Source organism: Euwallacea fornicatus, chromosome 7 (assembly GCF_040115645.1).
Source record: "Euwallacea fornicatus isolate EFF26 chromosome 7, ASM4011564v1, whole genome shotgun sequence".
NCBI lineage: Eukaryota > Metazoa > Arthropoda > Insecta > Coleoptera > Curculionidae > Euwallacea > Euwallacea fornicatus.
Genome location: NC_089547.1, coordinates 651,318 through 673,866, shown reverse-complemented (window position 1 = coordinate 673,866; position 22,549 = coordinate 651,318). Strand labels below are relative to the sequence as shown.

The following is a 22,549-nucleotide window of genomic DNA, read 5'->3' as shown; positions in this document are numbered from 1 at the left end:
TAGGGTGTTTCTCCACATTGTCTGACGTACAATATCAATATTTATAAAAATATTTTCAAAAGGGGAATGATCTCGTACCCAATTTCAAAATAAATATTTTGAAATAATTAATTCATAAAAATGTCTTTTAAAGAAAACAGCAGTGTTTTTTGCCTTCTTCGTATTCTTCGTAGTATGTTAATTTATTTCATTTCCCTGAATGTTCACTATATATCTATTTTACCTTCCTGACATCTTTTAAATGAACGAGTAGAATCAAATCTCATTTTGTTCATATTACATATGTTAATTTATTAACAATTTAAATATTCTTAATTTTTAAAATACAAAAGTTACAGAGAGATCAGAGGCAACTGGCTTGAGGTCTTCACTGTACATTTTATATGTTTTGGGTTTAGTTTTGTCAATTTCGCAGGGTGCATAAGCAATTTGGAATAAAACTCGACTGCTTCGAATGAATTTTTTTATTCACAATAAAAGAATAAAACTTCTAAATATACTATTGAATATAAGTCAAATCTTTGATAGTAATATTAAAAAACCTCACCAACTCATATTTATCACAACCACAAACGCAATTGAACAATCTGCTGAATAACATATAAACGTAACAAATAAATTAAAACTATATACAACACATTATTTAATTCCCTCCTGCTTTTCGCGCACAGGTTACAGATCTTTACCGAGCCTCTCAAACTCCTCTATCAAATGTAATATATCATTTTTATCCAATCCGGAATTTTGAAACACTATCCTGAAGAAGTTGGGTTTGTTCTTGTGTGTCTGATAAGTAACCATCATAGTACCCTCCTTCATCATTCTTTCTTTAATCTTAGGAGCCACTGCATGAATTTTTTTCCAAAACTCTTGGTCAGTTTTGAGGCTTTGTTCAAACTCCTCAGAAGAGCTTGTTCTAAGGCTTTCGGGCACGTACCAAAAACATATGTTAGTGCATTCAGGTTCCGGGATCACAATCCGAAAATCTGGCCTCGTTTTTATGGTGTCGTAGAAAAACTGCGAGTTTTCAAAAGTTTTGTCTATGTGCTGTTCCAGACCACTGGTACCTTTTGCCTTCCACATGAACCAGAATTTGAGGACGTCGGCTTTACGGCCGCATTGCACGTGTTTGTCACCTAAAATGGACATGGATTTTAGTTTATATAAAAATTATTATGTACAATTGGATACAATAGTGGAGGAGAAGGTCCGCACTTAACTATTTGCATGCACTCTGTTACGCGTCGGTAGAACGGCAGAGGCGTGTGGGAAAATGTCACTTTCCGCACTCGTTAGAAAAATAATTATTTCGAGCCTTGTGAAGTAAAAAGAATTCCATGATAAAACGTTAAATAACACAATGTATTTGTTTATTTATTATTTTGAGACCCGATGGTGCGTTTCCGAGTCTGTTTCACCCCATTGCTCGTAATATTTCCCGATTTCTCTTCAGTTCGTTAATCTTTTTAAAGAGATCTTTCAATACTCCTAAAACCTTACCAGTGTCATAGACAGTGTCGTAAAACTTGTCTTTCTGAAAGAGATATGAGGCGTTGGCGGAATGGGCCTCTCCAAGTATGTTTTTGTGCCTCACCAATAATGTGGAGCATTGCTGAGGGGCTGTGAGCAGCTTATGAGGATTCCATGTTACCGAGTCGGCTCTAAAAAGACATCAAGTTAGAATGAGTTTACCAAACTTCTTAAATCTTACTTCATTATTTCTAATTTTTTGCTCATTCCAGTGATTATACATTTTTAATTGTCTGAAATACGTGAGTTATAGTCATTTTTTCGCTAATATTCATAATCTTGATAGAGAAAACTGACAAAACGCACACTTTATTACATCTTAATTGGTTTGCCATTAGCAATAATGATAAATAAGGGCCAAATGAATAAATGGGCCTTGAGTATGCTTGATGATAGTTCATGAGATATGTCGTTTCTTTCCCATTTTAAAAATACAAGACAGCTATCAAGAAATTCGATTGAGTGGTCTTTGAATGCAATTTCATTCCGGTTCTCCCCCTCAAGAATCTTCCTGGTAAACTAATTAACCGAAAATTTTTCGATGTTAGAGATTCGAGTATAGTATGATATACAGGATGTCTCAATTTTTTGCCCCTTCAGTAGATTAGTTCAATTAGGCTAACTTACACTAAAATCTGAAAAACGGAATCGGTCAAGTCAACCTACATTTTTTTTTAATTTAGATTCGTCATGCAGCTGTTTATACTCATAATTGTTTGATTTGGTTTTATTTTCTGCAGTGATGAGGAAAATATTTTTAATCGTTTATTAAATAATGTTGAAAAAATGTAGGTGAGAACAATCCATAATTTAAAAGCCTTTAGAAGGTGCGCAAAATTTGCATGGCCACCTGATTAAGGGCCAATATATCAAAACACTGTTAACTTCATCTTTAAGGTATCTTCCATGGAATGCAAGAAACTACCCAATGATGTTGCCAATGTTACCAATATGAACAACAGGACATTAAGAGTTAAGACTTAAATTATTAATCCACTATAAAATGTGTCAGGAATACTATTCCTCCGTCAAGGAAATAGGGTCCCCGATAACGCTAACCGAGCTTGGACAAAATGGTCCTTAAAATTTCACTTTAAACGGACCTTCAGAAGCCTCTCAAAGCAAGATAAATTAGGCAACAAGTTCAGGGTTATATCCGTAACATTCCCTAATGATGAATATCATTGAGGACAATCAATCATTACATCTAGCCTTCATTGCAAACTACAGTTCAACATTATGCAATTAATTAAGATTTGAAATTTAACTAGCGACAGGCAAAAGTTCTTTGTTGGCTGACTGATTAGGTGCCTACAATTATGTTTATTAGGTGTATGCCACTAATAGCTACATAGAATGAACTAATCCCATTATGTGCATCTCAAGCACATATTGATCGATACAAGAGCGATTGGCTTTGGTAAATTTTTAATAACAATTTCCTGCTCTGTCGAGGTTGAATGGCTCAGTTATTTACCTATTGAATTTCTCATGGAAATTATGATTTTAATTAGCTTTAAAGCAATTATTTTCAACATTTTAGATGCCTGCTTCAAGAAGCCAAGGTTTCAGTCAATTTTAAAGGTCTGTTTACGCGCTTAATGCATTGAAGTCCTGGACGAGCCTGAAAAACTCCATTAGTGGAACATCACTATTTGAGGGTGGTGGGGTTTTCAAAACTAATTATATTCAGATTGACAGTTTCGTTCTTATTTTAACGAAAAGAGAGTCGTCGCATTAGTTCCCTAATTGTCACAATTGTCAAAAAAACATTTTCTGTCAAACGCAGTGCGGTACGCCTGTCATTTTGAAGCTCATTAGGACCCACCGTTAGGAATTACGTACCTTTCAATTCCTTGTAGTTTACCTCGGTGTTTCTTGGACATAAGGGCTCCGCCCCCCCATGCAGCGTCCACATGGAACCACAGTTGGTACTTCTGGCAGACATCCGCCAGTTTACTTAAAGGGTCGAAAGCTCCGATTACTGTTGTGCCCGCTGTTGCGCTTACAAGGAAAGGCTTTGCCCCTGCAAAGAGAAAAACTTGAGGGGTCGATTCAAAGGTCTTAGAGAGGGCGAAATTGATCGAAACCGTTTTTCACCAATAATAAAGCAGGCCGTCTAAATACGGAACTGTGCAAAATTTCCAATAAATGTTAACAGTTTTTGCTTTAAGACTCTATTGTGAATTTAGCTCTGACAGTTTCTTTAACGTAAATCGTAAGAACTCACATTGAATATTATGTTAAGGGCAGGATGGACATACGTCATGTTTACGTTAACTTCCAGCTGTGGAGTAATAAATTCAACGATTTACTTATTTATCGCAATTGGTACATCGACGTCAGAATTGGCAGATGCCATATGTTACGTTAACTTGCTATGAAGCAATAAATCTAATTCGCAATTGGTATATTGCTTGTGGTATATTTTTAAGGAAGAGACTTACCGAGTGGATCCCATCACAAGTGAAAAATGGCATGTGTGATCCTTTATTTGTGCGTGTGAAGTATGCTAACTGCGACAATATTTTTCTTTAGAGACATTGCAAATGGTAAAAAATTATTTCATTGGTTGAAGGCACTGCATCCAAGAACAAAAAATACAGAACACAGGGTTTAAACTTTTGTTTTATACAGTCTTAATCATGTTTTAATCAAACCCAGTCAAACTAAAACTGTATAAACTCGCTATCTCCACATAGATGCATTTCCATAATTTATTTTTTTTTTGTATTAAATTACAAATAAACTCGTAGAAGTCGGTGAGAACATTGTATGCCCACCCTCTATGATAGGATTATTCGATAGAGCCTAATTCTTCCTTCCGAATATCGAAAACTGAGATTAAATTCTTTAGTACTATCTGGGATTAAATTTTTTGATGTTTAAATATGTTGTGATCTTACCGCTTTCGATGACCTTTATTATAAGCTCCTCCAAATGGTTAGGGTCCATCTTCCCCCTGCTATCCGTGTTCACCAAATGGACGTTGTCAGTCCCCAGCCCTAGAAAGGAGGCGAATTTCTTCACTGAATAATGAGCATCTTCCGAGGTAAATAATGCCAGTTTGGGAAGTCCATGTAAGCCCTTTGTCTGCAATTAATTTTTGATTAAATAATATGCAGGCATAACACTAAGTACACCTATTGCAACAGCAAGTTAAAAAGTACTAAATTTGCATTTGAATCAAACACTTGAAGTCCAGAAAGTATCATTTGCCATTTTTGATTATCATTAGAATTTAAGAAATCAAAATTTGCAGCACATAAACTAAGTAATAGTTTCTAGAGTAATACATACAAAAATGTAGCGATTCGACTTACTTTTATTTCTGGAAAGTAATAATGCCTGGCGCAGCTTATGGCGTAGCCATTAGAGATGGACCCGCCAGGGCAAAATATCCCATCACCTTCCCCATTGGGCCACCCGACAATTTGCCTCATCTCTCTGAGTACCGTCTCCTCCATGAGGATGACTACTGGAGCTACTTCATAGGTGTACGCACTGGGGTTTAGGGCGTCCGTAAGAATTTGACCTATGAGCCCGTAAGGGTCCACACTCGAGAACAGCTGGTTAACGAAATAGGGATGTCCAGTTTTAACTGAATATTTGATGACGTCTTTGAGCTTCCTTAAGAGCTCCGCGTGAGTGCTGGGGTTCCTCTGCAAGGCAAAATCGAATATCTCCAAAAGTTGTGCGGGTTGTCTGAATTCCAAGACTTTGTTCTTTCTGGAGGTGCCCTCGAAGATGGCCTCTTTGATCATAACTTCCAGACAGTCTCGGAAAAAGGCTTCGTGGTCACGTTTCGATGGCAAACTTTCGAAAGTTGCCAGTGTGTCCGAGGAGTTGAGAGACGGAGTGAATGATCGATCTATTGTTTTAGAGACACATGCGATGTCTTCTTCTGAAAATAAAGTGTTTTGTAGATTTCTAGGCAGTACGTCAATCAGCTGAAAATTTTTTATTTGAATTGGAGATCGTAGTGGCAATTTCATTAATAGAGAGTTATTTTCGTCAGTTAATCGTTAGTTAGTCCCAAGAGTTTTTCTAAAGTTGGCTAGTTTCTAGTGATGACTTTAAAATAGCCGTGTATGAGAAGGTGATCACGATATCTCAATGCCAAATCGTAGTACCATAAGGACGGACATTTACAAGAATTAAACATTACTTTAATTCATTATCATCGTTGAACATTGTCAGATATGCGTATTATTGCGAATTGTGCACACGCCATAAGAAATAACTCGGATTCGGCGCAAAAGCGCAGAGACAGTCGCCCTGTGTGACACGCACGCGTGTAACGCGGTTACATTTGAAAGACCCAATTGCGTGTTTCTGAGTCATTTCCAATTAAGGACGGGAAATTTATAGCTCCCATAGTACTTACAGTACTAATATTCACTATACTTACAGTACTATCTTTCAGAGTACTTGCGATCTCCCACAAAAAGATTAAACCAAGACCTCTGTAAAATATGGAATGAAATAAAAATGGTTTTTCTGCGTTGTATACCGAATCGTAAATATATTTGGAAATTGTAACAACATCGGTTTCTTCAAAACGACTTAAAATAAAAATTCACTATTTTTGAAAATTTGATTGTTCCTTATGAACTTCAAATATTCTCACTGTAGCACCAATTTCTGCTACATTAAACTATTCCATAATTCTGTATCGTGTAATTTCCCTTACTAGGTAACGAATAAGTTTAATTTGTCTTAATTAAACAGTATCTTTCGCGTCATCCACATAGGTAATCTTTCGAGTGAGAACTCCAGATTAACTTGGATTAATTCGCACTATCCTAAATTGGAACCTCATTTGTACCTCACCCTCCATAGAATTATCTAGACAAAGATTTATTCTTAAACTGAGATTCGAAGATGTGGCGGAGTTGACCTCAACGGATTTCCACAACTACATGATAAATAAGCTCGATTAGCTTAAGTTAGGGCTCTAAGGCAATAACTGTCTGCACTGATGAAAATAGCACCAGCAAAGTGTATTTAATAATTGTTTTTTTTTTCAGTCTGTTTTGTTACTGAATTTTTTCGCCGGATTTCCGGTGCTTTAATGGAACCGTATATTGTGGAATATGTAGGTAACTACTTCCTTAAAATGCATAGAAAACGTGCTCTTTTCCCATGTGACCTTTATACCGGTAACTACTAGTCCGGCGATTACTCCGATTTAAAAAAAAATGATTTTGAAAATTATTGTATATTTACCCATTGTACGCCTTCTTATATAATAATATATAATTTCTTTCATAATATATATATAAGATAGAAGACCACAAGATCCGCCTAAATTCGTTAAAAATTGAAGGAAATATCTTTCAGGGAAATACTGGAGGTCAATTTTTTTTTTGTGCATTGTTTGACGTTGTCTACAGGGTTACCCATGTAGTATATAAATGTACTTTTCATTTTTTTTACGGAACTTCATGTATATTATAACGTTTTTGAATGCTTTGAGAAATTTTAAGCATATTTCATGTAGTATACCCATATGTCCAGGTTACTGAAAACAGTTACTGAAATATTTGCGCAATATGGCAATTAGAGTGGCCTGCCACTCTGACCTCACCCCCATGGACTTTTTTATGGGGTTATCTGAAACATAGGGTGTATTTAAATAAACCTAACAACAAAGAAGAGTTGAACGATAAAATTGCTCAAGAAGCTAAATGTATACCTTCTCGAATGAGAAAAAAGTTCTTGAGGAATTTAAAATGCGGTTTGCCCACTGTCGGGTTAGTTCAGGTTAGTTCAAGGTCATCGGGGTACAGTTTGAATATTTAATATATTATATTGTCGTAATTTATATTGTTATTTTTTAAATGTTAATATTTCTATCGTTATTTCTATATTTTCTAATTTTTTCGAAAATTGCTCAATTTAGACACGGGTATGTTCCATAAAATGTGTTCAGAATTTTTCAAATAATGCAAAAATGTCATGATATACATGGGGATCTATAAGAAAAAAAATGAAAAAAATGCATTTATCTGCTACATGGATAACCCCGTATACATGTTTGTTAGGTCAAACAATATTTGACAGCTTCCAGCATTTTAGTAAATATTTACTCTAATTTTTAACGAATTTGTATAGGATTTTTGCTTTTCTATATATAATTTCGGAAAGCAAAAATTAATTTAGCAAAGTCGTTTAGAGCATATTAAAATTCTCAAAAAAATGGCAACGTTTTTCCCATTGAATCAACTTTCTAACTTTCACCATTTCGGAGATTACAAGAGTGGGCATATCTAAATAAGACATTTAGTGGCATTTTTGTAAATTAATCTGAATATACTCCCGCTCTTTGTTAGAATTTTCTGGATAATAAACCTGATGAATCGGTGCTTATGGGGTCTGATTCGTTCGGATTAACCCGAATAATTGGGGTTTTCCCAAAAATTTCAAGTTATCCTGAAATATCCAGGTTTGTGAGGTTGGGATATCTAAATGTATGCCGGTTAAGGCTGGTTTTAATAATTTACAAACAAATAATATTATATCTACAAAGGAGATTTATGAAAGAATTTGAGACTGGGCCAATACCTTCGGATGATCCCAACATGTCACTGTAGATCTCGGACTCGTGCAGGACGGGTTCTTCTTGACCGTTCGCGGGCATCTTTATTGATCTTTTATGGACGAGTCACTGTTCAAGAGTTACGTTAAAATCCGGGGATTCCTCGTTGAAGGAACGACTGAATCACCTCGGTGGTACCGAGTTCGAAAGTGACCGCGAAAAGAGTGAATGCTGTCAAGAACCACGTTCAGTTTTAAATCAATGGGTACGTGACGTAGTTAATTGGGGGATTTTGCCTTGCAATAAGTTAGCGGGAATTTGGGGCTTTTGCAGCTTCTAGCTTAACAGTAGTGAATGACTCATGATGGATTGTCCTGTGCAAATAATTCTTTAGAATAACTGGGTTATCAATAATTAAGGATCAGTTGGGGTTTCTTTATATGCAGTAAATTGTTACTTTTATGAAATATTAACTCTGCCAAGGTCCCTTGCAACAAAGGTTGGACTAATAATTAGGTTTAGTAATTATTAAACAAAACCATCAAGATTTATAAGTTTACGGCCTTGCTCGCTACACTTAGTTCTTTGATTGGGCTTACAGGTGCAGCAGTTTTTTCTCATTTCTCCTATATTACAGGGTGTCTCAAATAGATTCTTTAGCTTTCTAGATTTATCCTTATACACACTTCCCGTTCCGCTCTATTAACATCTCATTAAAATGTATGAGATGTAAATGTTTTTTTATTAATTCCCCAATAATGCAGCAACGGTCTGCTGTTTTTTGGTCAACGACTTAACGAACGAAATTCAGATGTTTCCTGACGTAATTATCATTAGTCCTAATATTCGAAAGAAGGCCGATTGCCTATAGCCTAAAATCATCATAATGTACATACATCGATAGAACTATCGAATGATATGAGTTCAAGTGATAAGCAGGGTATGGACGTGCGGATAAAAATAGAGTGGGAATTTGATTCTTTTTATGTGTTCTAAAAGATTAGCGGTATTTCCCAGAGCTGCATATTCATTCTTGCATACTGAATAACAAATTATTTATTGTTAAATGAACATTATTCCAATATGGTGCATTTGCAGTATACAGCACTTATCTGGTATACATTTTACTTATCTGGCATTTTCTTCTATTGTGACGCTCTGCACTATTTACTATAATAATGTCCTATAAATATATTTAGTTCAGATATTATTTTAAAGCCGCACCTGTGTATTCCGTACAATTATTTGCAACATCAAGCCGTCCCATCAAAGAACGTACACTACATGGTGGTGTTGCACTACTTGTCTAGATCATTGTCCGTAATGTAGTTGCGATTAATTTTCACTTATTTTTCATTAATTGCAATAATGTGAATGGAGTAATCTACCATAAACTTAATCAATAGTCCCATGGATTGTCGGCATTTCCTGGCCACATCAAAGAATGTATGGTGTTGCAACACCCATTTGCGTGTCTGGATCGATCTCCTCAGGATAATCGTGATAAATTTTCGCTTATTTTCCATTAGTTACAGTGTTATGGATTGAAGAATTTACCATAGATTTCAGCAATAGTCCCATCGATTATCGATATTTCATAGTGACCTCAAAGGACGATACGCGGTGGTGATGCATCACCCATTTGCGTGTCTGGATCAATCTCGTCGAGATAGTCGCGATTATTTTTCACTTATTTTTCATTAGTTACACTGTTGTGGATTAAAGAATTTGCCATAGATTTTAGCAGCAGTCCCATCGAATGTCTGTATTCGGCTGTGGCACGATACGGCATGGTCTTGCACCACTTATTCGTCCCCTCTTGAACCATACGTGTAGCTCTTTTGGTATACCAAGTTTTGACTTCAGGGCAGTACCCTGTGAAATCTCGCAGATGTCTTGTTCATTAAGTGGACCGTGATTTGGAATTTCCACTGCACGTACTTTTGGCTATTGAACTCAATTAGCTTGAAATATCAGTTTTTTCCATTGCTTTTAAACGTGCATGAAGCAACGAACCAATAAGCGAAGCACCGAACACATCAATTTCTGAACAGTTTACGGGTTCTTAAAACTGATACTTCACTTTGAAATCATCACAGAAATGGTCAAACAGAGTTTTACGAGCTGTGGGTGTGGTGACCATTGCTCATAAGCCGATTTACTTTTTCAGTGAACTGCATTTTTTCACGGTTTGAAATCTAAATCCTAAACGACAAATGGTGAAATTAATATTTGATTTTTTGACGCAATTCTCCATTTGTGGAAAAAAACTTTCCCGAACCATTTTACGTTAAAATGTGAGAAATTTTCTCGGACTCTCGAGTTTTTTCGAATTTTTTTATTACAACCTCTACACCCTGTATCTTACGACAGGCTGAGCTAATTATCACTAGTCCTAATAAAAGACCGAAAACAAAAGGCATTTTTCTTGACATCTGGACCATCTGTTCGACCGAAAATAATAATTTTTATTAACCACCCCAGAAGGAAAACTTTCGTGCTGGGACTGAATGAAAAGTTTTTAAATAAAAGTACTACAAAAGCTCGGGCCTTTTAGCAGAAGGATATGGCGAAAGTTTCGAGATCGAGCTTTCGGCGGGCCCAGGAATAATGTTTTTGTTTCCGTGGGGGAAATGAGGGGGTAGGAAATAACTCGTAGACCACCTTTTTGCGTGCCGCTTATAATATTCCTTAGTTAATTAAAATAAAGCTTCCTCGTTCTGGGGCTTTATTAAAGAAAAATGAGATCTTGTAACACAATATCGGGTCTGACGTGGAAAAAATAGGCCAAACACGATGCCTCATCACTCATCCTTTATTAGGGGAGTGTATAGGGATGGGGATAATAAAATTGTCATGTATACAATGCCTATTGGACGTGGTGCTACAGGAACTTAGTTATTACTCCCCGAAATACGAATTGCTTAAGTTTTTTTCCGTTGCAGAGGAATGCAAGTTCTCTTCAATATTTAAACTTCCCAACAGCATTTCTTTGTTACCTTTAAAACACTTTTCTCAGACGCAAGCGAATTCCCCATTACAGAACTTTTTTAATTTAAGACACTTCGCAGAAGTACACAGACGTCAGAAAAAAAGCAAAAAATTTCAATCGAGTCAAATGAAGTTGCATCTCTTCGTTTGACGTATTGATCCGGAGACCGCAATTTTTCCCCAATTACCCTCAAATCGTAACACCCTCTGCCACTAATTAAAGACATTTTTTGCACGTTTTTTCCCCTCCCTCCACCTCCATCGGCGTACCTGAGATGAAAAAACGTTGGGCAGCGTATCAAGTAAGCGTAAAAATCCAGCGCCTACCTAATAACCACCCCCCGGCAACACGAAGGGGTTGATGGGGGACTGGATACACTGCCCTACTTAAAAGATCTTTCATCCAATAAGTACTGCTTTGGAAGGTGTGACAATGAATACTTTCAGGGTAACCGAGGAATTTGTGGAAACATTCGCTATGACGTAAAAATTCTCAATGTTTCTCAGATAATTTTCGTGATTCAGCGAGAGTTCAATGTTCAGAATCTTTAAAGGCCCATACGTGCGATTACACACGAGTTTCCAAAAATTTTTGAAATTTCCTGGTGGTGCTTGGCGACTCCACCTGCAATTTTGGAGTTCGACAAGGTACGCGCAAACTGAGTGTACTTTTCCGGGGGGTGTGAATAATGTTCTCGAACTAGCCAAATGCTGAATTGGGGGTTGCGAAAAGTTTCACTGTACCTATGAAAGCTCGTCGATTGTGAGGTGATCTTATTGGTGGTCCAAGTAAGTTTAAGTCCCCCAGAGCTATTGCTATCCGTGGAAGTGTTCAAAAAGCATTCAATTGTGCACGTTTGTTTTAATTTGACGAGCTCAGTATCTCTACCAGTTTCCGAAATATCCGCAATGATCCTCGGACTTATAATACCCTATATCTAGTCCGTCTACATATGGTTTTTTGTACGGTTCCAAGCTCATTGAACTTAGTATTAAATATCCTTTTCAATGATATATCACATCCCTATGTTCCTCACGAAGAAAATGAAGATAAAGTTGTTGTCTCTCAAAATGGCGTCATGTTCAACAACTGTTAAACATACATGTTGGGCAGTGTATTTAAGTGGGACTAAAATTCAGAGTAAAACTGGGAGGGATGGAGCGTCTCCCCTAAGCCTCCCTCCCGGCATCAACAGCGGCGCGCGCTCGCAGCATCCCCGAACGGCCGTCAGTCTTCATCCGCTTCCCGTTCGGGCTCGAACCCACCCCCGGACCATGTCGAACTTTTAACCCCCTGTACCAAGGAAGTGCTACAGGGCGCTCTGGCCTGACGGCACCCTGTGTCAATGGAGACTTTAGGATAGATAGGACCCGTTTATACCTGTAAGAGTTGAGAATTTCATAGTTTATTGACGTTCCCGCGAGATGTCGGTGTTGCGGTTTTATTTGGCGGGCTTTCTTACGTTGACGTCAGGTGAGTTTTCGGTTTTTCTTATCTAGTAATAGAGTTATGTTTCGGGGTGAGTTTAGATTTGAGTTCCAACACTGTGGTCGATCCATTAGTATCGGTTATGGTTCCATACGTTAAACCAGCTTCAGAACCATTAGCACCATAGCAACTTGGTTTTCAAAACTGTGAAACTTTATTTGCAATTTCCATTTTAACGACGGGCCACAACAAAACACTAATCGCGCCAATAACAGAGATGAAGACATAGAAGTCCCAAAATGGCGTAGGTGTGGACGCAATGACTTAATGGCGGTTTGGGGACTACTAAAGTAAACTTAATTTAATACGAACACATATGGGATATAAGTCGATCAACTTGAATGCAGTGAAAATGGTGAATGTGAACGTAATCATATTCAGGTTAGGATACCTCCGTATCACGCACAAAATGGCGAAGGTGATTTTAATTATGTCATACGTATGCATGTTACGAGCGCCTTCGCCATTTTGTGCGTGATACAGAGTTATCCAACAAGCCACTCTCGCAGCGTCAAAAACTAGCCTTTTTTTTGTTAATTACAGCCATTTTGCCTTGAACTCTCCTTTCGTTGCGAATCCAGTTTGAATCTTATCTTCAAATTAGCTTGGACGACTAATTCTCGTTTTTTGTTAGCAAAAGAACTAATTTGCCTGGTTTTCTTTTAGCTTGAATCAGATACTTGAGTAAAAAGGAGGGTTCAGGCCGTTTTATAAGTAATCCTGTTGGCAGAAAGAGCAAGAGAGAATTATTTCTATTCACCAAGAGATACGTTATTTCTGGCAAATTCAGGTTAAACTCGGATTCAAGCTTAGAGCTAACGGTGACTTACAAATAGTGTACTTTTCTGGGAGAAGTTTCGGGATAATGGGTTTTGATTTGTTTTAAACGTTTTAAGGTAAATTTATGCCATAGATAAAATTAAACAAACGATCGAAAGACTTCACTAGCGTTTTTTGCGTTTCCTCATTTTGAGCTGCGAAAATACATTTCCCCACTGACCTGAACTTATTTTTTATAATGTTTCTTTCCATCTTCTATCTAAAACGAAAGATGTTGAAACTGGTATTTTAATGTTTAAAATTACTGAGACTCCAGGGACACGTTTCTTTCTCAAACCTGCGCGAATCACAGTCATTGCACCTTTTTACCTGGAACGCTCATTGAGACTGCTTCTCATCTTTCGATAAAAACGAATGTTCTGGAAATTCTACAAATTTCTTTGTTGCATATGTTTTTTTTTTCTTATTATTTTCTAATTTTTATTCGGGAATAATGCCTCGCATACAAATAGGGTTGTTAGAGCGGCGAAATTACACTATTTTCAGTTAAAACTAAGTGAGAATTATGTTCACCCTTTGCTAAGAAAGCTTGTTAACATTGTGGTCGCCCATTTCCTCAAGGAATTAGACATAATCCACGAAAAAATTATTATTAAGAAGAAAATTAACATTTGGCCAAATTTTTGATTATACTGTTAACTAAGCGTTGTGATTTAACCAAATGGTTGGTTTAAGGTAAATGATTAGAATTTGTCCATTGCACCTAATTTAACTTTTTTTTTCATTAAATTCTCTGTGTTAGTAATTACTCTAAGTGGTTTTTGTTAGTGTATAATTTCTTTTCACATGTCCAAAGTGGACCCCGTGTGTCGAGTTAGCAGTGGAAGGGTTATCCACGCTTACTAAACAAGAGGCCACATTTCAGTTTTTATTAACTTTCTTTTATTAAGACTTTCTTTCATTTTCTCTTTCTTTGATGATGATTTCCTAGCAACGATGCAAGAATTGTACTACTTATTTCTGTGACCATTATCAAAGGTAGGTATACATTTGCCCCATGAAATTCTCTATTTTTAATACAGTGTTAGTATGTTTTTTTAAGATTTTTTAATGTTAATTTTTTGTGGCGGTCTAGAGACTTTGCTAATATGGATTTTCACACATCCACAAGGAATTTTGTACTTAGAGGACCAAAAGTCCATCCCAAATTCGTTGACAGTTAAAGGAATCATTTTTCACGAACGTATTACATATGAATATGTACATGTGAGCTTTCATAAAGTAAAGTGACGCGGGGTTAGTTATTAATTCACTCAAAGCAACCAATAAACCTGCCACCTTGCAAGGATAGTGTTATATCTTATCCTTGGGCATATGTGGTATGTCACAAGCACCTATGAGTGTTCCCTTGGAAATGGACTAAACTTGTACTTGTAAAAGTAGATCGTTACGTTAAAAGATAAAGAGGGTCTGTTTTTATCATATGGGGTGTGATGAAGGAATAACTGAGGGATGTAAGCGTGGGAAGAATGTGGATGGTATGGCAGGTTTATTGGCTGGGAAAAACAGATACCCGGGGAATGACTCCGACACCTTGCGAGGGTCATTCCATTCTCAATCGTTGGAAAATAAAGAAGTCCCTCACAAACTTGTGTTTTTTTGTTTTCGCTATAAGAAGAAGTTTCTTTCTTCTGACATCAGAAGTGGGATTCAACTCGCGTAAAGTACCGCCGAGACATAAGTCGGTCGCGACGTGAACTATACCGTGTGGAAATATAGCTTGACGAATTTGAGGTGTAGTGAGTTCACTCTAAACGCAAATATGGAAGAATTTGTGAAATTGTTCGCCGAATCCGTGAAGGCATTACAGGACAGAAATAAAAGTGCAGTGTCGACATCAGTGACCATCCCGATTTTCGACCCTTCATCGGACATCCACAATGCCAGTAAATGGTGTCTTGAAATCGAGAAATTGGGGACCTTGTTTGATTGGACGGACTACGAATTGCTGACGAGGAGCACTCCCGGCCTTAGAGGTGAGGCTGCCGAATGGTTTGCGACGTGGGAACCAGATGAGAAAACGTGGGAAGGTCTAAAGCATGAACTATGTAGTGTTTTTCCGACAAAAAGGAACTTAAGCGAGAAATTGCGGAGAGCCAGTCTCTTCACTAGTGATTTGGCGGGTTCGTACTGTGAGTATGCCAGAAAAAAATTATCCTTGCTGAAATCTTTGAATGTCAACTTAACCGAAAGTCAATATTTAGAAATAATTATTGGGGACATCGACGATGTCCAAGTCAAGACGTCTGCCTTCAACAGTAAAATTAATAAGGTCAGCGAATTATTGGATCTTTTAGCGAATTATAGTAAAAATAACCGTAAATCCGATTCCGGTAAACTTAAAAGGAATTATCCATATGACGTAAAAATTCAACGAAACCCTGACGTCAAGGTGTGTTTCATTTGCAACGATCCTGGACATCTTAGTCGTGCCTGTCCAAAAAGAACAAGATTCGGTCATTCCGTAGATAATGTTAAAGGTAAATTCCCGGATAGAAGTAGGCTTACCTGTAGTTTTTGCCATAAAGCGGGGCACAGGGTTGATGACTGTTTCCAGAGAAAACGGGAACAACCGTCCACCTCTCGCCAGGTGAACTTTTTTTGCGCGAACTTAGACGAAAATTTCTGCACCCAATTTAAAATCCAAGGTGTCTCGGTCAATTGTTTGGTAGACACCGGCGCTGAGTGCAGCTTGATCTCGGATAAGATCGTTAAGCAATTAAACTGTAATCTAGAACCAACCTTTCTAACCTTGCATGGCATAGGAGCATCTTCCCTAATTGTAAACACTAAGACAATTTTACGTATAGAGAGAGACGGCACTGCTTTTGAGCTTGTCTTTTTTGTGGTTGATAGTTCCGCCATTGTCCCCGACTGCATATTAGGTCGTGATCTTTTCAATCACCCTGGGGTCCAGCTCCTTACGGACGACAAGGGCACCTGTATTTATTTAAAAGATAACCGGGAGTCGTTGCCTAAGGCTGTAAACACCATTTCCGTTTCGGCGGAAGTTGTGAAGACGCCCTTACGGGGACAAGATTTAGAGAATCTGCTGGCATTGCTCACGAGGTATGGCCAATTCATCACTGTTGGAAGTTCTGTGTCACCGATTACCACCGCGGAACTAGAAATCAAGTTAAGGGACGACAAAGTAGTCAACTTCCGACCGTATCGAATGGCTCATTCCGAACGAGAAAAAGTCAAATTAATTATTAAGGAATTGCTCGAACATAATATTATACGCGAAAGCAATTCCCCTTTCGCAAGTCCCATAGTTCTTGTCCACAAAAAGGACGGGGGCACTCGTATGTGCTGTGATTTCCGGGCGTTGAATAAAATCACTGTCAAGGATCGTTTTCCCTTGCCCAGAATCGACGATCAGCTCGACCGCCTAGGTAAAAATAAATACTTCACCACCTTGGATATGGCATCTGGATTTCATCAGATACCAATAGCCAGGTGTTCGATCGAAAAGACTGCTTTCGTGACGCCTGATGGGCACTATGAATATTTGCGAATGCCGTTCGGTCTCTCGAACGCGCCGGCTGTTTTTCAGCGGGCGATTTGTGGCGCCCTGGGCGATTTAAGGGATAAGGATGCCATGGTTTACTTGGACGATATACTTATTCCTTCAATGACCATACCCGAAGGTTTGGACAAATTAGCTAGAGTTTTGGACTGTCTCACGGAAGCAGGCTTTTCGTTAAATATCAACAAATGTAACTTTTTTGTAAAGCGAATTGAGTATTTGGGCCAGGAAGTCTGTGAAGACGGTATACGGCCGGGGAAGAATAAAGTGGACGCCCTCTTGAGGGCCCCCGACCCATGCAATGTCAAACAGGTGCGGCAATTTATGGGTCTTGCTAATTATTTTCGTAAATTTGTTCCGGAATTGGCGGCACGTACGGCTTGCATCACGAAATTAACAAAGAATAGCGAGCCCTTTTATTGGGGTGATGATCAAAAAATCGCGAAATCTTATGTTTGCGCCTTCCTTAGCCAGCGGCCTTTACTAGCTGTCTTTGATCCGGCTTTGGAAACGGAACTTCATACAGATGCCAGCTCGGTAGGGTACGGAGGCATTCTCTTTCAGAAACACGATAACCAATTGCGAGTGGTTGCCTATTTTTCCAAGAGAACATCGGGCGATGAGTCGAAGTACCACTCCTACGAGTTGGAAACCCTGGCAGTGTATTACGCCATTAAGCATTTCCGGGTTTATTTACTTGGCATGAAGTTCAAGGTCGTAACCGATTGTAACTCCCTTAAGTTATCTCAAAATAAAAAAGAGTTAATACCAAGAGTAGCTCGATGGTGGTTATTTTTACAATCATACGATTTCGAAATTGAATATCGCAAGGGAAAGTATATCCAACACGTGGACTACTTTAGTAGGAACCCCATTGAGGAGGTCGTTGGCCCGGAGGTCGTAAAAGTTCAAACTGTGACCACGGACAATTGGTTAAAGAGGGCCCAAAGAAAAGATCACGAAACCCAAGGCATCATTAACAAACTAAACGAAGGGAAACTTACAACCGACTATTTTTGTCAAAACGAATTATTATTCCGAAAAATTAACCCCGGTCGAAATCCGCCTCTTTACCGCGCTTTCATACCCAAGGGTAGCCGATTAGGATTACTAAGATTATTTCACGACGAACAATGCCATATCGGCCCCGATAAAACCTTAGCCAAAATAAACCATTACTTTTGGTTTCCTGGGATGGCGAAGTTCGTAAGGAAATATTGCAATCATTGTTTGAAGTGCATTATTAGCAAAAATCATACTGGTCCTAAGCAGGCATATTTGCACCCTATTGATAAGAAACCGATACCGTTTCATACAGTCCATGCCGACTGTGTGGGTCCGTTCCCGACTTCGACCGAGGGTTATAAACATTTGTTACTGTTGGTTGACTCTTTCACGAAATTTTTGTTTTTGGCGCCACTTAAGACTCTGTCAGGTACTGAGATGTGCAGTGCCTTGACCCTGTATTTGAATATGTTTGGTATCACGAGAAGGTTGATCTCTGATAGGGGTACGAATTTCACTGACGGCGCGGTTCAAAAGTTACTCTCGGAACTGGGTATTCAGCAACATTTTATTGCTAAAAGTGCTCCGCGAGGTAATGGGCAGGCGGAACGCTATGTAGGGACAATAACCAACTTGCTTAGGGCAGAGTTAACTAATAAAACGGAGTGGCCGAATGTAATTCAAAAATTGCAAAACACGTTGAACACTACTGCGCAGAAGACAACTGGCTTTTCGCCAGTGTATTTATTAACGGGGGTAGAGGGTAGTAGCCCCGATGTAAAAACCTTGACGGCATCCATTTCTTTGAAGGACGTCCCCAATAATTTACTAAGCGATCGAGAACTGGCATACGAACGTATGAAAAAGCAAGCAGATTTGGCGAAAAATCTGTTTGACACAAAGAGGAGGTCAAACAAGGTATTCGTAACAGGTGACTACGTCTATCACCCTTCAGGCAATAGTCATTTGGCAAAATTAGACGACAGGTACGAGGGACCATTTGAGATAACTCAAGTCCTCCCTAACGAAAGGTATGAGCTAAAAAGTCTTGCGTCGAATCGAAAACGAATTGTGGCCAAGGACATGATTAGATTATGGCCTGATGACTTGTCGGACAATTCGTGAGTTATTAGTTCGCATTTTAGTGTAGGGTTGTTGAAAGCGGGACGCTTCGCAACCAATGTTTAATTGATCTGTTGAAAGCGGGACGCTTTGCAGTTCGCATTTTAGTGTAGGGTTGTTGGAAGCGGGACGCTTCGCAACCAATGTTTAGTTGATCTGTTGAAAGCGGGACGCTTTGCAGTTCGCATTTTAGTGTAGGGTTGTTGGAAGCGGGACGCTTCGCAACCAATATTTAGTTGATCTGTTGAAAGCGGGACGCTTTGCAGTTCGCATTTTAGTGTAGGGTTGTTGGAAGCGGGACGCTTCGCAACCAATATTTAGTTGATCTGTTGAAAGCGGGACGCTTTGCAGTTCGCATTTTAGTGTAGGGTTGTTGGAAGCGGGACGCTTCGCAACCAATGTTTAATTGATCTGTTGAAAGCGGGACGCTTTGCAGCTCATACTCTTCTATTATCTTTTATTATTTTTGTAACGTTGTTGGAAGCGGGACGCTTCGCAACTGAGATTAGTTGACCTGTTAAGAGTGAAGCATTGTATAGTTCTTATTCGTATTGTAGTGATGTTAAGGGCAGTACATTTCGCAATATGTGTTTTGTTGTCACATTGTGAGCTATCGCACTTCGCGCCCTGTAGTCTTACTGATACCTAGTTCTAAGTTCACTGTATATTACTTTTCTGTTGATAATTGCTAGGGGAATTCGAGAGCGAATTTAGAGTCAGGATTGGCCGTGTGAGCTTTCATAAAGTAAAGTGACGCGGGGTTAGTTATTAATTCACTCAAAGCAACCAATAAACCTGCCACCTTGCAAGGATAGTGTTATATCTTATCCTTGGGCATATGTGGTATGTCACAAGCACCTATGAGTGTTCCCTTGGAAATGGACTAAACTTGTACTTGTAAAAGTAGATCGTTACGTTAAAAGATAAAGAGGGTCTGTTTTTATCATATGGGGTGTGATGAAGGAATAACTGAGGGATGTAAGCGTGGGAAGAATGTGGATGGTATGGCAGGTTTATTGGCTGGGAAAAACAGATACCCGGGGAATGACTCCGACACCTTGCGAGGGTCATTCCATTCTCAATCGTTGGAAAATAAAGAAGTCCCTCACAAACTTGTGTTTTTTTGTTTTCGCTATAAGAAGAAGTTTCTTTCTTCTGACATACACGTTAAATATTGTTTTTAGTTATGCATTTTTTGACTCATCACACATGTATACAGGCTTACCGATGTGCTAGATTACATTACTTTTTCATTCTTATGGAACTCCATGTATATATTGTAATGTTTTTGAGTTCTTTGGGAAATTCGAAATATATTTTATGTAACACACCCATGTAATAATAACACTAGAATCGCTGGGTTGGATGAAAGGGGCAATTAAAGTAGTCTGCTAGATCACCTGACCGCACCCATATCAATTTTTTTGTTATGGATATATATTATCTGATACACAGGGTGTATTTAATTGCGCCCAACAGTAAAGAGTTAAAAAATCAAATTACTGAAGAAGCTCGATAAATACCTCCGCAAATTATAAGAAAAGGTCTTGAAGAATTTGAATTGCGGCTTGCCTGCAATTAAAAAGTCAACAGGATACATTTTGGACATTTAATACAGTAAATTAGAGTAATTTATGTTTTTATAATTTTTTTAATATTAATATATCTATCGATTTTTCTCTTTTTTTTTTAACTGCTGAATTTAGACACAGGTATCTTACATAAAATATGTTCAGAATTTTTTAAAGGACACAAAAACGTCATGATATACATGGGGTTTCATAAGAAAAAAATGAAAAATTACATTTACCTACTATATGGGTAATCCTGTATACATGTCTGCTACATCAAAAAATGCACCGCGAAAAGCAATATTTGACGTGTTCCAACATTTTCATGAAAAATATTTCCTTCTATTTTTAACGAGTTTATACAGAACTTTTGGTGCTCTGTGTACATGATATTTTTTATATATTCATTTCGTTGTGTACATTTTTCTCTGTCAGCTTTAAACATCGCGCGTTTTCTGACCTAAAAACCGTTCTAAAACAAAATTTATCTCCTGCTGTGCATAACACAGAAAGCTTTGTAATAGGTCTCATTTGATTTTGCGTCATTATAGGTGATTCGAAATTGTGAACATATTTATTTATGAGTCTACTGAGGTAACTGGTTTCACATGAAACTTTTTTATGTGTGATTTTTCCAGCATTACAATTTTTTTCACTTTATTGCTATTTTTACTGGATCATACAGATTCTTGAAAATATCTCTTTTACCATGATTGGGTGGTGGTAGATAAAATTCAAGAAACGATCTGTGTGCGTTGATTTCCTGTAAACACTTATTTCGAATCGCTGTAGATATTTTTTTATTTAAATATCTGAAAAAGGAAATTTTTTATTTGGTAATTTTTCAATCGGAAATATTTCAAAATTTCTTTCTGTTTTCATGGGATTTCTTATCTAGATGATCATTATCGTACCGCACTAGTTAAAAAAACTATAAATTATAAACTTCTTTTTATGCGCTGTTAGGATTAATTATTTCCGTTAAAAAGGGGCCTTTTTTGTAGTTGAGATGGTGTCTATTATTGTTTAATTAAAAAAGCCGAAGAAATCTGATGAATTGACGATATTTTCATCGATATATAGGGTATTGAAAAAAGGTCAAAAACGTTCCGAAATATAGACTCAAAAATGACCCCGCCATCGGAAAAAATGTTTTAAAGTCTCATACATTTTACAAATTCTGGGTCGAAAACTAAATTAAAACTTTGTGTGGTCTGCGAGAAGGAATTGCAAAAAGAGACCCTCCACCAATGAGGTCTATATCAAGGAGGGCGCTTTCTATTTTTCATATTTAAACCTTAGGGTCGGCCAAAGTTGCGCAACTTTTTGGCCGACACCATTCATCTGGCGCTTAGTTTATTTCCTCACTGAACTGACCTTGCAGCTGTTAGCTTTCGAAGATTCGAATGGGAAGAATTGCAAAAATAGCCACCCTGTACTATATGAGAAATCTGGATCATTCAAAGCTCACAATATCGAAAAGAACACTACAAAATTTTTAATTTCGATGTAATTCATCTCGTCAGCACATCTGAAAGCAGACCCACGAAAGCCCTTCAACCCTTGATAGACTCGGTGACCGCACTTAATAACAGATGGCGCATTGCGAAGGGGGTTTCGTGTACTTGAGAGTATGTATACGTACGTGTAATAATAAGACAATGGAATCCCTATAAAAGGGCCCCAACGAGAGAGAGAGCTTAAACAGCACAGACGAGTGCCCTGTTAAGCGATACTCCTTTGTTGTGTGTCGGGGTTGACGATCGCAGGGAACGGGACACTTGGTGGTAGTTTACCAGCTAATGAGCCCAAACAACCGATTCCTGGAAACGTCCAGGCCTGGCTACGCACCGCTCCATCCAGGCTCGGATAAAATAATTATTATCCAGCAATCGATGTTTGTATGCAGGTGGGCGTTCGAGGGAGGCCCA

The 22,549-nt window shown here is 38.1% G+C and overlaps 2 protein-coding genes across 8 annotated transcripts in view; one reads left to right on the top strand and one right to left on the bottom strand.

The window, feature by feature from the left end:
• Positions 1-22,549, top strand: part of Dscam2 (Down syndrome cell adhesion molecule 2) — a 133,984-nt gene that overhangs the window by 4,310 nt on the left and 107,125 nt on the right. For 3 of the 6 annotated variants that reach the window (XM_066283884.1, XM_066283883.1, XM_066283881.1), the window contains exon 1: positions 12,283-12,536. The exons of 1 other annotated variant lie outside the window; for it this stretch is intronic. In XM_066283884.1, the coding sequence (XP_066139981.1) occupies positions 12,488-12,536 (49 nt within the window). In that variant the 5' untranslated portion in view covers positions 12,283-12,487. Of the gene's footprint in view, positions 1-12,281; positions 12,537-22,549 lie in introns of those variants that run through there. 2 more of the 6 variants (XM_066283882.1, XM_066283887.1) reach the window with 1 other exon arrangement.
• On the bottom strand, positions 450-8,302 carry black (glutamate decarboxylase-like protein black). 2 transcript variants are annotated; one of them, XM_066283908.1, is made up of 6 exons: positions 8,098-8,302; positions 4,854-5,434; positions 4,437-4,623; positions 3,376-3,556; positions 1,501-1,661; positions 450-1,136 (listed from the first exon to the last, which is right to left on the bottom strand). In XM_066283908.1, the coding sequence occupies exons 1-6, from the start codon at positions 8,171-8,173 to the stop codon at positions 673-675; spliced, it is 1,650 nt and encodes a 549-aa protein (XP_066140005.1). In that variant the 5' UTR covers positions 8,174-8,302; the 3' UTR covers positions 450-672. The 2 variants fall into 2 exon arrangements, with proteins under 2 accessions (XP_066140005.1, XP_066140006.1); XM_066283909.1 differs by having other exon boundaries at positions 4,854-5,431.